The sequence below is a fragment of the Otolemur garnettii genome, unplaced genomic scaffold, assembly GCF_000181295.1.
Source record: "Otolemur garnettii isolate 467f Iridium unplaced genomic scaffold, OtoGar3 scaffold00009, whole genome shotgun sequence".
NCBI lineage: Eukaryota > Metazoa > Chordata > Mammalia > Primates > Galagidae > Otolemur > Otolemur garnettii.
Genome location: NW_003852404.1, coordinates 24,214,607 through 24,233,081, shown reverse-complemented (window position 1 = coordinate 24,233,081; position 18,475 = coordinate 24,214,607). Strand labels below are relative to the sequence as shown.

General features: G+C 34.8%; 1 protein-coding gene across 1 annotated transcript in view; it reads left to right on the top strand.

Moving 5' to 3' along the window:
* Positions 1-318: 318 nt before the first annotated feature.
* The window catches only part of ROBO1 (roundabout guidance receptor 1), a 952,396-nt gene continuing 934,239 nt past the window's right edge, over positions 319-18,475 (top strand). Inside the window, exon 1 of the mRNA XM_003783918.2 lies at positions 319-458. Within this exon, the coding sequence (XP_003783966.1) occupies positions 371-458 (88 nt within the window). The 5' untranslated portion in view covers positions 319-370. The remainder of the gene's footprint in view (positions 459-18,475) is intronic.

Here is an 18,475-nt window from a genome sequence, read left to right as displayed (position 1 = left end):
AAAAGTTCGAGAAAACCAAGAAAGCCTTTATAAATAATATCTGACTGCAATAAAATTTCAAAATTAATAAATACCCCATTCATTTGAAAATATATCATGAAATATATTCTGTATAAGTACATTCATTTTCTTATTTTCATTATTGAATTATTTTGATGATTTAATTATCACACTTTATCTTTTCAAGACATGACATTTCAAGTCCAAGAGAACTAAAGGTTTTCACAAATTACTTTAAATGTTCTCTTTCCCTCAACATAGCTAATCATTTAAAGCAATAATAATTTCATTTTTTGTTTGTTTGTCTGTATCTCTCCAGATAACACATATCTGTGTCGCTGGCTGGATGTAATGCAAGGAAGGGACAAAGATGAAATGGAAACATCTTCCTTTTTTGGTCATAACATCACTCCTCAGCTTGTCAAGAAATCACCCATCTCTGGCCCAGCTCATTCCAGGTAAGGACTGTGCATTTGTTTCATCAACACTTAACCAGTGTTCTGTCTTTGCTTTAAATCCATTTTGATTTCACATATTATAAAACAAATTTGTTCGTTTTCTCTGGAACACGTGAGTCTGTGTGAATGTCTTCTTGAGTATGTGTGGTGATACATTTCAGGGACCGAATGATTATTCTCGAATACAGAGCACTGTCTGAATTCTCAACAGGAACAGAAAATTGAGAAAAATTCACTGTTACTGACACAAGGAGTTATTATATTAACCAAGTGAGTTTTTGAGTGGTGGAAGAATCACAAAAATAGGGACAATATTTAGAACACCCAATGAAAAACGACATCTCAATACGTGTCAGTACCGTAGAAAAAGAACATCGGAAAAGTGAAAGGTTTAAGACTGAAATTCCTTTAGAGTAGTGACAAGTTAATTAACAGGCTGAACATCAGAATAAAAATGGGACTTGCTGCTGGGTTGCTACCATAGTTACCATTGTTTTGGGTGAAGATAGAAGCCTCTTTCCTTGATTCCTGGAAGTTCTAATTTTATTAATAGTATAAGAATAACATTTCTGTAAAACATTTCATTTAAACCGTTCTACAGGCATTAACAAACCAAATGCTATAGTGAAGAAAAATAGAATAATATATTGACGTACTAATGCAACTATAATTTCAAGTTTTCTCTTAGATAAAGTAGGGAAAATTGTATTGAATATGTCATCATACTTTAGCTAAGTTACTCATATAATATGGCTTATGAAGTTTCATTAGACCAAACTATGAAGCTTTGTTTTCCTTTGCTTCCTTTATTTTTGTATTTATTTGTATCCACATACAATTCAAAGACTTTAAAAAGCCCAAGAGCTTCATTTTTCTCCCCTGCTGGAATGAGATTGAAAGTTTCACCTAGAAGATAAAGTAGATATGAACAAATAATCTGACTTAAATGCTTATTAAATTATTTCCTGGGGCAGCACCTGTGGCTCAAAGGACTAGGGTGCCAGCCCCATATGCCGGAGGTGTCGGGTTCAAACCCAGCCCTGGCCAAAAAAATAAATAAATATATTTCCATATGCGTGAAGCATATATAAAATGTAATTCTGTTATTTAAAAAGCCCATTTAGCAACATGGTACTGAATTAGACTTATACAATGAAATTATTGAGTTTTAAATTTTAACTTGTTCCTACATCCCTTCTCTCACCACTACTCTATTGTGTATTGATTAAGACAAATGTACGAACCAAATATCAAAAACTGACAATATAGAAACTGTCATGAGTTTTTTAAATAAATATAGGAGAAAAGCAAAACAAATATAAGTACAAATGAATTCACTGTTTCGTAGATACTGGGATAAAGAGGAAATTTGTGAAAATGTTTTAAAAACTACTACTATCGATGTCAATAATTGTCTAGATAATAATTGTCCTTTAAGTGTCTGGCCAGCTAGTAAGTGCTACAGATCAACAAATCTAGTACACTGTCTAGTGACTGAGTAGGTTTTTGAACCCCAAAATGGTTTGAAGAAGGAATGCTTGCATGAGAGTAGATGGTGGGGAGGTATAAGGTTTATCCAGGGAATAAAAACATAACTTTTCATTCCAAAGGGTATTGTACAATTTTAGAGAAGACAAATCAACTTGAACATTTAAGTGCAAAATTTATCAAAACTCAGTAATTACTGCCTTATCAGGAAACCTAAAGAGGTCTTAAAGAACATGAATATATCACCCAATACAGTCTGTTGATGTGTTGATGGTGCTAAAGGTGAGATGGATTGGTTATTGGTTAGTTAAAAATATAAATTGGTTACTCAGAACCCATTTTGAGGCAACATGTTAAAAATAAAAAAGTATACCCCTAAATGGAATGCATACAATCAGATATCTTATTTTTTCAAGACCACAGAGTTCAAGAATCATTTCAAAGTAATTTATCTGTCAGAAGAAATATGCTGTTAGCTTTTCAAAAGGAACACCTGCAGAGGGAAAGTCATTTTTATAACTGCCTCCATCTAGATGGCATTGGTTTCAGGCTAGGGAGGTTAGAAAACCTACAGAAAACCTCATCCTCACAATGTCCCCTCCTTCCTGTTCATTTCAGAATGGGGGGAAGTCCTGATTCCTTTTGTTGTGGTTGTTCTAGCTTGGCTATGTTCATTAAGACCCTGGATCTGTGCTGAATTTAGCATAGCTCAGAGGGAGCAAAAATGGGCTTAGCTTTGAAGATCAAAACTCAGTGTTTTTTAAAACATACAGTTTCTTATTGAACAAATTTACTTTCACTCTTTCCCTTGAGAAAAGAATATCCCCCATCAGAAATCTATTTCTAATAATAAAAAAATCAGATAAAAAAGTCAGATAAATAAAAATAATTTAACATGTTTATAAAAAAATCAAGAAAAATAAAGTTTTATAGTACTTGACTAGATGATTTATCATTAGCAGAAGAGTCTACTAGAATGGATGTCTCAAGGTACAAAATAAAAGAGTCATTAAGAAAGTCAACATAAAGCAGATTATTTTATTAATAACTAAAAAGCGGAGTCTAGGAGTGATTGGGACTCTCCAACCATTCAAGTCGAAACCTTCATTGCTATGGAACCCATTAAAATCTGCCTCCTTTTTACTGAAACCACTGATATTCATCATGTTAATTTACAAAATCTCTAATTCTCATATAAAATATATTCTCTAACCAAATGAGGTTATCCCTTGAGGTATGCCTTATAGGACATAGACCACGTCTTTATTTAATTTCTTCTGGAAAGGAATCTGACAGATGCCAGTCTTTTCAATTTGAATATACATTGCAACAGATGGCAAGAAAGCCATGAAAGGCAATGTTAAATGATATGTTTTGAAAGCATGCATTTCACTTACAGTGGAATCGCATTGAAATTTTGAACATTTATGGTAAAAAATTTTAAAAGGTTGAATTCTAGGTTTATATTGCAAGATTTTAAATGGATATAGATGGAGGAAAAGGCTTATAAGGTTTTATTTCTATTTCAGTACATCAGACAGCCCACTTTAAAGATAATCATGATTTATTTATTTTTTTCTTCATTCTCTAAATGTGCAACAGTGTTTTTCTTCATTAAAGATGCAGGTGAAAGACAAGGTTATTTCCTTCTGCCCTGCCGTGTCAAGAAGCCGCACAGTGAAATTTTCTGAAATGATTTACTGCTTATCCACCCTGCTCATCCACTCACCACCACTTCAGTATCTTGTCGTTATACTCCAGGGATGTAGAAGGAGCTGTTATCGGGGTTTCCCTCATCCACAGATAACTTACACATTAAAAAAGAGAAAGCTTCCTTCTATAAAATTCTAGAAATAATAGTGAATATATGCATAAAATCTCCATTCATTTCTAATTCGGGAATCTCTTTGTGTTTATATGTTAAATACATTTTGAATAAACTTCGGGAATTATTTCATGCTTTTAAAAATATTTGCATATGAAAATATATTCAAAGTAAAATTTTTTGAATCTAAATATGACAGAATAAGCATTTTTTGAAATTCTTTATTGAACAAATTATGTTACATGCGTGCTTCTTACAGGTTTTTATTCACAGAAATAGTTTTCTAAAATTTATATTTAGGTCTATAGCAGGGTAACCATGGACAATAATTAGAAAATAATTAGAATTTTCCTAGGCATTTTGCATGCATTTTTTAACTACATTGACTATTCAGAAATTAATCACTTTTTAAAAAAAACACGAAAAGTTACTAATAGAATATAATAATTAGGTATAAAAGTACATTAACATGCATTTAATTCCTATAATTCTCCAATGATAGAGGTATTATACACAAAAGCAATTTGATTTTATAAGGTACTCCACAAATGTATATGACTGGAAAATTGTTTCTCAATGTGTTTTCCATAGACTTTTTAAAATACCCGACATGTTTGTTAAAAATAGTCTCCTAAGGCCCATAGCAGAATTATTGAAATAAACAGACTTGATTTAAAGCCTAGGAATCTGCAGTTTACACTTAAAGAATATTTATTCTCTGAGGATGAACTCTCATTAGAAAGGGATGAAAGTATTTGGAGACACTTATTTCCTATATGGGAAGGATATAGAGGAATAGATTTGAAGCTACTGCTGGTTTATTTTTTTATTTGTTTGTTTTTCTTGGGGGTATGGGTCCTGGTTCCTAGAATCCGGCTGACCTGTTTATGTGGTGGAACTAGGAAGATCAACCAAGGCACAGCTTGATAAATGAGTAGAAACTGAAGCAAAACAAAAGTAGTACGGGCAGCATGAAGAGAAAGCACAAGTAACTTCACGCAAGCTTTAGTGTAACAGAAATATTCTAGAAGAACAAAGAGAAAGCTTAGAGCACTTCTAGAGATTGAAGTAGGTCCCTCTTGTGAGTGAGAAGAAAGAGACAGACACAAGGGCAGTGTAAAGATATAAATATCCCCTTTCCCTGCCTTTTAAATTGTTTGTGTATCTCTTTTTTGGTCCTCTCTGTGTCTCCAGGCACCTCTGCCCTTTTATTGATCACTAATGACCTAGGCTACTTCATTGGGTAGCCTTTTCTTTTTCCTCTTGGGTGAGAACTTCTGAGTGCTGATCTAACTATTGATTTTACCAATAGTTGGGGGTCTTTGTGATGTATAGGGTTCACCTTATGCCCAAGCATGGAAACTGTTTCTGTGCAGAATATGCTTGATTAATTGAGTCACGGTATTCCCATAGTGTTTTTCTGACCCTTCCAAACTCCCTTATTTAGCAAGCCATGCTTTCTTTCAATCCTCCTTGAAGCTTCTTTCTTTATACTTTCTCAGTTTTTGTTTATGATCCTTGCTATTTTCAATGTATAATAAGATTTCTAGACTCAAAATATAATTGTTCATATCGGATGAAAGACATTAACTCCATACAAAAAGCCAGTGAATAGATCAGTGATAATTAATCTATGTTATTGAAGATGACTTTATGGAGTTCTAACTTAGGTTTGCTAGTGGGTACAATTCTCCCTAAATTTGGTACACATTTTAGACATTAAGTGGCTGAGAATTTATAACAAACTAGAAAAATGTGTCAATTATGCCAGTATTCTGTCAAAGAGGCTAAGATCTGGGCTACATTAAGACGTACAGGAACCCTAGACACTTCTACCTTCATGAGTCCCTTTCCTCCATAAATGAATATTTTAAAACTATATTGAAGAAATGTAATCTTTCACTATAAAAGTTCACTTTTTTCTTCTTATTTTGAGACAATATATCATAGTGGACCCTAACAGTGTTGTTGGCACATGGTAATAGCACTATGTCTAGTGATATAACAGGTCTTCAAAGAATGTTTAGATGACTAAATATGACTTATACTCAAATATGTTGCCTAAATACAATACTCACTACCAAAACTTACTTTTACATGTTTCCACAAGCTTTATAGAAGAAAATTATGAGAAACCAAATACTCTCTGGATATTGCTTTTTGCATCTTAATTTTAATAACACTAATAAAACACCCATCCACTTTACAAAGCTATCACCTGGCAGTTCTCTTGTTGATGACACACTGGTTGCTAACATGCTGTGTTTCCTGTCCTATATTTTTATGCAAAATCAGGTGTGGGCTACTGGGAGCTGTGAAGGAGATTGGGTAGCTGAATCCAAGGACTGTATTGCGGGTGGTTCTTAGTGGGAGTGCTGAAGGCCCCTTTCCACGCATAGTCCCCTCTCTTTACACTCGAGATTATATCCATCTTCAAGTTTATACGAATTATTTAATTATTATATAGTTTTACTTAATATATGTGAATCCCTACACAACATACAGTTTCAGGGAGGCATTTCAAAATGTATATGAATGGATAGATACTATATCTGCATCTCTGATTTTTTTCTTTTTATTCCCAGTGGTCTATTATGTTCACTGCTTTATCTCTGGCCATAAGAGTATGGGCCTCATACACAATGGGCACTAAGAAAGGCAGAGGATGAAGGAATAATAAAAGGAAGGAAGGAAAACTTAGGAGATATTGAGACCATCAGAATGTCCTGGTGGAGAAAAAGGTGACTTTGTGTTCTTATGGGTATGTGTTTGGACAATGTCTCTATTATTCATTAGTTGTGTGACCTTAGTAAATAACTTAATCTCTCTCTCTTTGTCACTTTAAAAAGAGAGAGAGATTAAAAGAGACTTTGTCTCTTATACACTTTATTGGTGTAAGAACTAACTCATGAGATTTGTGTGTCAATTGTAGATAAAATGATCTAAAGGCTTTAGACACTGAGTGATTGCTACATATGGAAGTTGCTTTTTCTAACGTTGATGATAATATTAGTATCTATGAACAGGTGTCCTAACTGAGTCTGAGCTATAAGGTTGTAGTGAGACATTAATTATAAGTGCCATTTGGATTCCTTCTTCTATACATCTCTGCCTATCAATGCTCAGCTCTCTTTGAAGAGAATAAAGAAGTCAGTTTCTCTTTTGTTTTGTTTTAAGAATGAGAGCACTAATACCAAGGAATAAACAATTTTTATGAAAAGTTAATGTGGGCGGTGCCTGTGGCTCAAAGGAGTAGGCTGCTGACCCCATATGCCAGAGGTGGTGGGCTGAAGCCCAGCCCCAGCCAAAAACAGCAATAAAAAAAAAAAAAGTTAAATTAATATGCTGTTAAGGGAAGGGAACCCAAATTCTGGAAAATAAGGTAAAGATATTTATTCTGAATGTATATGATAGAGGCCTGGAACAAATGTCCAAATCTCTGTCATACACAGAGAAAATGTCCCCGGGATAGCTAGATTACAGTTTGGTTTTATACATTCATGGAGACAAGAATTACAGGTAAAATCATCAGATCATAACACAATATGTTGAGGGTATACCTTGGTTTGGGCTGAAAAGGTGTTGTGTGTAGGGGTGGGACTTATGGGTTATAGGTTGTTTTAAAGATTCTTTGATATATAATTGCTAAAGAAATGAAACTTTCTCTAAAGGCTGAGAATACTATAAGATAAGAATGTCTGTATATCAGGCCATTTACCTAACTTCAAGTGACCTTTGAGTAAATGATGGCCTGCACATGTGGTTTAAACTTGGTCTTGCATAGCCTTAGGCTTGTTGGTGTATTACAACGTGTCTGTCCAAGAAGGGAGGGGACATGAAGGGCATGTCTGACCTCTCTTCTCATGACCTGCAACTCAATTTTCAGTTATTTCTGGGGTCCCCTTGTCCAAAAGGGGGTACATTCAGTCAGCTGGGAGCTTAAGCTTTTAGTTCATATGACATATGTTTGCAAATTGTAAATATTATGAGGTTAACGGCATTTTAATTTTTAAGCTAACTTCACTGGGATGTATAAAACAAACAAACAGATAAACAAATCTGAGATGGAAATGTTTTTGAGAATTTCTCTCCTATGTTTTGAGCAAGGCCATCTTGTTTTGGTTTTAACCTCTGTCAGAGATCTCCAAGACCCTGAATTGTACAGCAAGTTCACCTAAGTCAAAGTGAGAGCAAGGGACACAGGAGGTGGCAATAAAGCAGATGGGACACCAGTGCAGGAGAAAAAGAATTCAGTTTATTTAAAGAAAAGAAAAGGAGTAGATTTTATTTAAAGTAAAGAATAGACAAGCATAGACTTTTCCTGAGAGATTGGGAAAGGGACTCAGGAGTCAGAGTGTGCAGGAACCAATACAGACAAAAAAATTCTGAGGCACCAGTTGGAAGAGGAAGTAGCTTTATTTGCTGGCTGGGAGACTCAGTGGACTAGCATCCCCAAAACCAAGTTCACCAACTCAATTTCTGGCCTTCCTTTTATACAGTCCTTGAGCTTGTGTAGATGTGAAAATCTCATGATTCAGGGGTCAGGCTGGCACATGCCCTTGGTGCACGGCTGCCTGTCCTGAAAGACAACAGAAGGTCAAGGTAGTTACAAGGTTATTACACAGTTTCAACATGCATCCTCTGAAGTGCATTTAGATAACAGGAATGTCTGCTATAGTGAGGGCTTTGTTTAGTAGCTTCGTAATTATGGCAGACTGCCACACAACGCCTGCATAGTTACTGGGGCAGAGACCACACTGCTTCTCTCCCCTGCCTCTAGAGGGGACGCCACATAGACTCAGTACACAAGTATAAGCATCTTGTCTTAGTTCCGCCTAGAATTATCTGTAAAGCTTTTCAGTGGTCCCACTAGGTCTTTAGGTATTCTTGTCTACCTCTTGGTCACAGATTACCTCAGTAGCCAGATGTGCCCATTTTCCTTCTCTGTTTAGCCATTATGCCACCTGCCATTTGTATGGTGGTACCTATTAGTCCTGTGATGTTTGTGAACTTGCTGTGTGCTCTGTTCTGTAACAGTGACCCTTATTTCACTTTGTCTTACAAACTTTGTGCATTTTGTGGAGAACAGGACAGACTTGATCAACTGAGTCACAAGATCCCTGAAACTCATGGTTTGCTGCATGGCCATTTTTAATTTTCTTGTCTAGGGGGCCAGACTTTTCTTCTACTTCCCCACAGACCCTTTCCATTCTTAATTACCCTCTCTTATAAATAATTCTGGAATCATCTGTGAGTTATGCTACTCCATGATCCATAATAGGTCTGATAAATCATTTATAAATGCAGCTTTAATTTTCTGTAAATATATTTGAACAACATAGAAATTATAAAAGAAATGTATATTGACAACAAGATTATATTCATACTTGATATAGGAATTGTAGGCTTATAACTAGTGAACGTGCATGTGTACATATAAAGGCGCACACACGCACACACACTTAGGACTCGCAAACCACAGAGTTCTCCTGTTACAACTCAGGACTCATGTATTACATTCATCTGTTCTGAGACTATCTTGTGAGTCAATATATTTATTTATTCCCACCCCTTGATAGTCATTGATTCAGTAATTGAGCATAATGTCAATGATTTCAGAAATATCTGAACAAGCATTTTCTCCCTTTCCTGAGAAAATAAAACTCCACTCAAAGTGGAGAAATGAAAATCAATTCCCATTTCGTTCTGCACAAAACAGTAGTTTAGCAATCTTTCCCTATTAAAAAAAAGTATATGTGTATAAACATGTGCCTGTATACACATGTATATATATATATACATACATATATATGATACATATGTATATATAGATACATAGAAATAAGTAATTTCATACTCACTCAGATTGCACCTATCTATTCTTTCTACCTATATGAAATAATGACACAAACTGTTGTTGGGCAAAGGGGACACTTTTTGAGAGTTTGCTGAAAAATCAACTCACAATAAAGCAACTCCATAAGAGAAAATATGTACATGTTATTGTTATGATATGCACAGGGAGAAACACAGTGATTGCTCAATATCCCAATGACACCAAAATACTTCTATGTGCATGCCTTTATTTCAGAGGGGAGAGAGAAGATGAGAAATATAGGTAATTTTGTTGAATGGCAATAAATGATTACTCGGGAGGATGAATAGATACTTCGAAAAATGAATGGATGGAGTGAAACAAATTGACTTTGGAAATTAAATTAAACCAAGAAGCTTGTCTTATGTTTAAAATATGTTGGCCTAGGTCTGTTTCCATTCTTCATCTTCTTTCCTGCAATAGATATTGAGATAACAGGGAGAGGAAGGAAAAACAATTGGTCTTCTTGATGGGTCCCTCTGGTCTTTATGAAGATAGAGGAAAGCCCTTTCCAAGGTCTGTTGATTTCTAGGGGCCTTTAATTCAAAATGTTCTTTATAACCAAGGAGTCCTTTCTAGGGCCAAAATTCCCTGTACGCCTTCACTGTATTCATGTGCCAGCCAAGTTGGGAGTTTTATTTCAATTAATTTTTAAATTGTTAATAATAAATCATTAAATATATAGGTATTGGGATTTGTGGTCCTGATTCCCTGAACTCAGTTCACTGGTTCAATTACTTGGTGAAAATAGAAAGTTCAACCAAGGGACAGTAGGAATAGAAAGTGGAAGTGTGTGGAAACTGAAAGGGAAACTGGAGCGGCACAGTTGTCATGAACAGAAAGCAAAAGTAACTTCCTGCAGCCTTTAGTAAACAAAGGTGAGTTTTACTTAAGAATACAAAGACAGCCTAGAGCACTTCTGAAGAGAGTTGGAAGTGGGTCCCCCCACAAATGAGAGGAGAGGGAGAGAGAGACATACATGAGGGTCGTGTAGGGACATAAATATCCTCTTTCTCTCCCTTTGAAATGCTTTGTAACATTTTCATTAATCTCTCTGTGTTTCTGAGCACCTTCATCCTTCATCCTTTTCTATTGGTGACTGATTGCCTGGGCTACCTCATAGGCACATTGTTTCTCTCTCTCTCTCTCTCCCTCTCTCTCTCTCTCCCCCTCTCTCTCCCTCTTTTTGGAAATAATTGCTAAGTGCCAATCACAGTGTTCCCATGATGTTTCTGTGGGCCCTCCAGACTTCCGTATTCAGCAGGCCAGGCTTTTCTCCCATCCCTCTTGAAATGGCTTTCTTTGTCCCTTCTCATGCTGTTTGTGCAAAGTGACAGCGTGTTTTATCTTTTCAATTACTTTTTGTTTTGCTTTGGCTGAGGCTTAGTATATTCAGCCTGAGTAAGTAAACACTGCCTTCGAAGTATTGAAACTGTCTATATTAAAATAATGTAGAGCTATATGAAATAAATAGTAATTAAAATATGATTTTTATAAAAGTATATTAATAGAAGTTAACCAGCCATTGTTCCCTACTGTGGTAACTGGTTACAGTTTAATGGCACTGTCCTCCCTAATAAGGGCAAGATTTGTGACTTCTCTACTACCTCTATAGATAACATTGTATTGTAAAGCCCAGGAACTTGTGCTTCTGTAGAAAGCATAACTATGACAAAGCCCAGGACTGGTTTTTGAAGTATTTTTCAGACTCTGCATTCCAGGGGACCCAATGGTGCATTTCTACCAGACCCATGGATAGAAGTGGAAATAAATCCAAAGCCTTGAGAGTCCCCTCTTGGTTGGGAGGAAATCTCCCAACTGAGAAGATAGACTCTGCTTCCCAACTCTATGAGTTCATGTTCTGCCAATCGGCAATCACAGTTCTCTAGTCCTTTTCCATCCAACTGTCTTTTAAAAACCTTTCTCCCAAATTCTCAGGCAGACAGATTTGAGAAATCCCTTCCATCTCTTTGCATGGCACCTGTGAAGTTAAATGTTTTCTCTGTTATAATCCCTAATATGTCAGTGTAATAGCTTCCTCCTGAGCAGTAGATAATAAACCTGGTTGGGCTGTAACAGTATTTAAATTAAATATAAATGCTTTTAAGATAAGCACTTTTCTGCTCCAAATGGTACATGTTTCAGTTTTAAATTTACATTACATGTAATGCTCAACTAATTGTGTGAGTAATTTATAGTTGTTAAAATTGGCTGTTGATTACTTTTTTTTTGCAGTTTTTGTCTGGGGCTGGGTTTGAACCTGCCAACTCTGGCCTATGGGGGTGGCGCCCTACTCCTTTGAGCCACAGGCGCCACTCTGTTGATTTCATTTTTTTTATATATTTTTTATTTGAGACAGAGCCTCAAGCTGTCTACCCTGGGTAGAGTGCTATGGTATGACAGCTCACAGCAACCTCCAACTCCTGGGCTCAAGCAAGTCTCCTGCCTCCACCTCCCAAGTAGCTGGGACTACAGGCAGCCGCTACAATGCCCAGCTATTCTTTTTTTTGGTTGTAACCCTCATTGTTGTTTGGCAGGCCTGGGCTGGATTCAAACCCATCAGCTCAGGTGTATGTGGCTGGCACCTTAGCCGCTTGAGCCACAGATGCCGAGCTGATTTCATTTTTAAAGGCATTATTTTGTTATGGCAAATGTACTCCCATCCATCATTTGTATTTACTATGTTTATGTTAATATTGATATCTTTAAAAAAATGCTAGGGGATTGTACTAAATACCTCTTCATTTATGCTACTGTTAATGGGGAAAAAAAGAACTCTACAATTCTGTGAAATAATGTAAAAATGTTTATTCAGAGACAGATGTGTGTAACTGGCCTGTAACACCTGGACTCTTGAGGAACTGAGAAAATGGACCCATTACTGAAAGTTCAGTGCTTGTCCCTGAGGTCAAATCAGCCTGAACAAAAAACAAGGACAAGTGGTTAAAAGAAAAGAGAAAATTATTAATTTGTAAGCAAATGCAGAAGGCAGTGGCTAGCATCACAAAGACCTCCATCCTGCCTTTAAATGGAAATACAGGGCTTTGTAAATGGAGCGAAGGTTAGATGTAGCCTATGTGACCAGTGTCACATATTGTGGCTTCTGCCTATTGTTTTTAACTATAGTTGGTAGTTTATGTTGACTTTATCTCTGGTGACAGCAATTTTGTGACCTTTGTGAACAATTCCGTTGAGCCATCTCCTGTGGTTTAAGACTGTGGTCCCCAACCCCAGGTTGCAGATTAGTACTGCTCTGTGGCCTATTTGGAACAAGGATCACTGGCTTAAGAAAATAATGTTTTCCTGACCCTTTGATTACTGGCCTCAGGCAGGAATGCAGGTTTTAGTTCTCAAAAAGTATGGAATTTAAAGAGACAATGCATAAAACTTTTTGTTGCCCTTTTGTCTGACCTTTACCTCTGTTATATCCCTATAGTATCTGTGTTACAGTGTTGTTTATATCTTTGTAGAAATAGGAATTACAGGTACAATCCTAGGATCCTAAGTATATTTGCAGAGAACATTGGGTGGCCTGGGAAGGTAGTAGATCTCAAAGGGAATGAAGGCACCTAAACTTCATAGGTGGGTTTAAAGATTCCTTAGCTTGGGTGGTGCCTATGGCTCAAAGGAGTAGGGTGCTGGCCCCATATGCTAGAGGTGGCATGCAAAAAAAAAGATTCCTTGGCTTATAAATCTTCATCTAAAGTCTAAAGTCTTGGAATGTTTTAACTTAAGATAAGGATATCTGTAAATCAAAGCAAGCCTGCATACATTGACCCAAACTCAAAAGATCTGTTAAGTAAATTGATGGCCTGAAGTTGTAATTAATACTTTGTTTTGTATGAGCTCAGGCCAATGAAAGTTTTAGTATATTAATACTAAAAAGAGTAAGTCCAAAAAAAAGGGAGTATGATAAGGCATATCTTACTCCCTTTCTCCTCTTGGATGACATCTTAGATATAAGGTTTTTCTGGGGTACCCTTGGCCAAGAAGGGTTATATTGAGTTAGCTGAAAGGCTTAAGATTTTATTTTAGTTCATACTACATTTAAAATTCAATATTGTAATTATATATACTACAGCTTCAGAAGTTTGTAGAAAGTTTCAAGATCTTTCAAAAATGTTTGTTAGTTTATTTCTTGTCTCAACACTTTCTAATCCCTAAACTTAAAATATTCCTCTAAAACTCATAAATAAAGGAACACAGCATATTTGCTTTTGCTCTGCTATGGCCCTTCATTAAAAGTCAATTTTATGAAAAGAAAAGCCATAAGATGGAGTTTATAATAGCCTCCCTTAAACACTTCCACAGAAAAATTTAAATATTGGAAGGTATTCATCATGACATATGTATGGGTATTATTCTCATATGATTTTTTCCTCTTAAGAACAGACATAGTGCTATATAAATAATTAAGTCAAATTAGTAACAGGTTTAATTAGATAAAATCTTAATGACTAAATATAAAGAAAAATGTTGTCAGCATGGGAACACCATATTAAAAAACATCAGTATCTGAAAAGACTTCGTAGAGGAGACACAGACAAGTAAGTGATTTAAGTTCCTATCTTATAAGACTTACTGACAAATGTCAAGTGGAGTCCAGAAAAACTTGAGGAGGGCATAGAAGACTTTACAGAACAAGTGAACAAGAAGATAAGAAACCGATGATTACTTCACATTTATTATGTACCTACTGAGGGATAGGAACTTTGATGGACCTGTAGCTTTAAGAGTCTAACAAGGTTGAAAAGGGTGACTGGGAAGGAAAATCCCAGGCCCATGCCAAGATGCTGAGCTGAGTGTAAGAAGAGCTCTTGTTTTGTTTGGTAGAAAGAGAAACGTGCACATTGAAGTATGTATGGAAATATTCTCAGGGAGTCAGATTTGAAGTACAAATCTGGAGAAGTCTTTTCATTATGCTGAGCAGTTTTAACTGTAAGGTCTGGTCTGGTCGGTAGGAAGAAAGGAAAGAGTTGAACAATGAAAGTAACCTAATATGTGTATTTTAAAATAGTAGTGATTCAAGTGGAATAATGGTATATTCATTACTTTTATCTTAATTTGGTAATTCAACAAAAGTTTAAAACTACTTTTTTTTTTTTTTCAAAGTTCTCTTATAAGTTTGGTGAAGATGGTGGAGACAGTGTGAATCAGGCAATTTGGGTGTCTGTGGAGAAAAATACATTAAAAACCAATTACACATTCACTTTTGTAATTATAATAAATTACTATTAGAAAGAAGGAAAAATTCTACTTAAATATATAATTGATATTTAAAAGAATAAATGATAGATGGAAATTATATGCAGGAGGAAAATATCTGGCAACAATCTCACTTTGGTTGAGAAAATAGAAATGAAAATGAAACAGGTTTGAAAAAACATGTAGGATATATGGTCTGAGAAAGTGGAAAATAATGGAAAATGAGAAGGAAGTAGAGAGAGGCTAAGAACAATCCCGTGATTTCATTCTTGGAGTTTAAGCCAATGATACTGTCAACAAATTAAGACACCAGGCAAATTGTGACTAGATGTAATACATTCATCACTATATGATTTATAATATGTGATTACTTTTGCAAACATAAAGTATAAGAACAAAATAGTTACAGTCGAATGCTTGATTTTAGAGCTATTATTTAGTTTATGTTTTTGATTAACTTAAATTCGTGATGAACTGAAAATGCCATTTAAAGTCATCATGTACAGATTTATATAAGTATACATATGTACATATTATTTACTATTATAGCTTTATAGATGTTAACATTAGTAGAATCTTCTAGATAATAGAGTTAAAGTTAACACACATAAGATTAATACTGCAATAAAACTATGAAATAAATTTCTGTGTATATATCTGATCTGTTATTCTCTTACTATGACTGTGTTGCTTAAGATTTCTATCCCTTTTTTTACTGAAATAGATACTTTTCTTACATTTTTTATTATTATATATTTGTTGACAATGTATTTAAATATTGATGCCTATATTTAATATTTATATGACAAAGTGTTACAAAGGATTAGAAATGCTATCAAGTGTCCAGTCTTGAAAGAGGGTAAGCACTTAAGGGAAAATAAAGCTAGTGTTTTATTTACTTTTTAAAGACTATCAGTCAGTTCAAGATGAGATCTTAATAACTAGAAAAATTGCCAGCTGTACTTTGGTGCCTTGCCTCTTTATTAGCCTTAGTCTTCTTGTGTAAAGCTTCATTTAATTGTTTAAGTAGATGGAAGCAAACTAACAGACACAGTCAGCTACAAGAGACCCAATGAAGAAGCTTATATTTGTAATCTAGCTGTAGAGCTCAGGACCATTCTGCTTTGATGATCTGGCCTTTGTGATGAACCTGGCTAGAAAAATCCCATGTGTTCACCTAATTAAGCCATCAGAATGCATTGCAGCGAACAGAGTGCCTCATATGCACTGGTATAAGTAATTTTTATTCCTCTATTTCTTGGATAATAGAAAGAGATGCTAACCTAGATTGTGACTGATAGACGCTATATTGTTCGGCTGTTGTAATTATGCCTGAGGGTAAGGAAAGCCTTTGGTAAAAAATTCTCTATTTGCCTGAGACAGTGTCATTACTTCATTCAACTCTTTTCCTCTAGATTTCCCGGTGAGCTTTCATTTATTCTGCTTTTTCTTATTGCTTGCATCTTTCCCCTGTCTACGTGCATGTGCCCTCTGTTGTATAAACAGACAAGGCCTCCGCCATGATTTCACATGGGAGAATTGCTTTGAACATGTTTTCCTTTATTCAGTCAATAATTCATAAATAAAATAGGTGTTCCTGACTAATAAAATGAGGAGAATATATTAACAACTTGACATGAGAATAAGTTAAATTCATGGGTTTTGAAAATAAAAACATGTTGGAATTGGCTTTCTCCCCAAGAATATCCACTGAAGTTTTTTAAGATGTGAATATACACACACACACACACACATATACATAGAGATATGTGTATACTGTGCTGCTCACATATATGTGTGTGTGCATATATGTTTAAATTCATATATGTAAATATAGATGTATGTATAAAACAATATTTGTATCTTTCTAAAATATTCATATATGTCTAAGTATAAACTTATATTTAGACAATATAAAACTTATATAAAGTTTTATATAAGTGTATATGTATTTTAAAATACACTAATGTATTTTAAACTTTATATATATAAAGTTTAAACTTTAAATACACTAATATGTGTATTTTAAAATAGTAGTGCTTCAAGTGGAATAATGGTATATTCATTACTTTTATCTTAATTTGGTAATTCAACAAAAGTTTAAAACTACTTTATTTTTTTTTTCAAAGTTCTTTCTATATAAAGTTTAAACTTTATATAAACTTATATAAAGGTAAGATGTTTTTTATTCTTTTAACTGTATGATTTATTATGACCTGACATTTTTTCCATCAGTGTATTATACATTCCCTAAATTATCAAGTTACTGGGATGATGTATGTACTATCTATACAAATTAGTGCATTTCTTGTATCTGAAAATAACTGTATAGTAATATGTTTCTTGTTTTTCTATCTAAATAGTCTTTCAACTCAATTTTACATTTTGCCCTGTATAGATCCATAGCTGAACATGTGGGGAGAAGGAGAAATTTCCTCTTCATCCTGGAAGTTTGACTAAAAGATCAACTCAAAATAAGACAGATTAATAAGAAAAAGAGATTTGTTTAGCCTGCACATGGGGAGAATCACAGAGTGATTACCCAATATGTCAGTGGTGTCCAGAAATTTATATACTCTCATTTTAGAAGGAAGGGACAGATGAGGAGGAATGTCGGTAATTCTGTTTAGGAGCAATAAATGGTTACTAGGGAGGATGAGGAGATTCTTGAGAGAATGAATGATTGGGAGGAAGAGATTGCCTTGTAAATGGTTCTCTTTGGAAATTAACCTGAGAGACAGACATTATATTTAAAATGATTTGAGCCAGGTCAGATTGTGTTTTTGATCTTCTTTCCTGTAATATTGTGAGATGGCGGGGAAGGTAAGAGAAGTTGATTGTTCTTTTCCCTGTGTCTGGCTTTTATGAAGAAAGCGACAGAGCACTTTCCAATGCCTATTAATCTCGAAAGGTCTTTAATTCAGCATACTGTTCATATCCAGGAGTCGTACCTCCAGAGCCCCTCCTTCAGTATCCTTTTGCCTTGCCATTAGCAATGAACAGAAGTTTCTGTTGCTCTGCATCTTTGCCTTTGTCCTCAGTGTTTTAGTTTTAAGCCATTCTAGTAGGTATAGTGGTATTCCATTCTTTTAATTTTCAATTCCTTAATAGCATATGATGTTGTTAAGGTTATTCACAACCTATATTTGTTCTTTGGAGACGTGTTTGTTCAGAATTCTTGCCTACTTTTCCATTGGGTTGGTGGCTTATTTTTGTTGAGTTGTAGGAGTTCTTTGTATATGTTAGGTACATATATTTTGTCAGGTATGTGTCTAGAAAATACTTTTTCCACGTTGTAGCTTTTATCTTTATTCTCCTGAGAGTATCTTTTACAGAGCATAAGTTTATCATTTTAATAAAATTCAACTTAACAGATTTTTTTCAGTTCACGGATCATGCTTTTGGTGAAAACAATTAAAAACTCATTACCAAACCCAAAACCAAGGTAGGTTTTCACCTAAGAACTTTTAAATATGTGATATTTCCACTTTTTTACATAAGATATTTTTATTTAAATATGTAGGATAATATGCTGCTTGGAATGTCTTCAGTGTAAATAAATGCTACTAGAAAGTATATCCTAATTAGCACTAAAATATTAAATCAGAACCAAATGTGAAAATG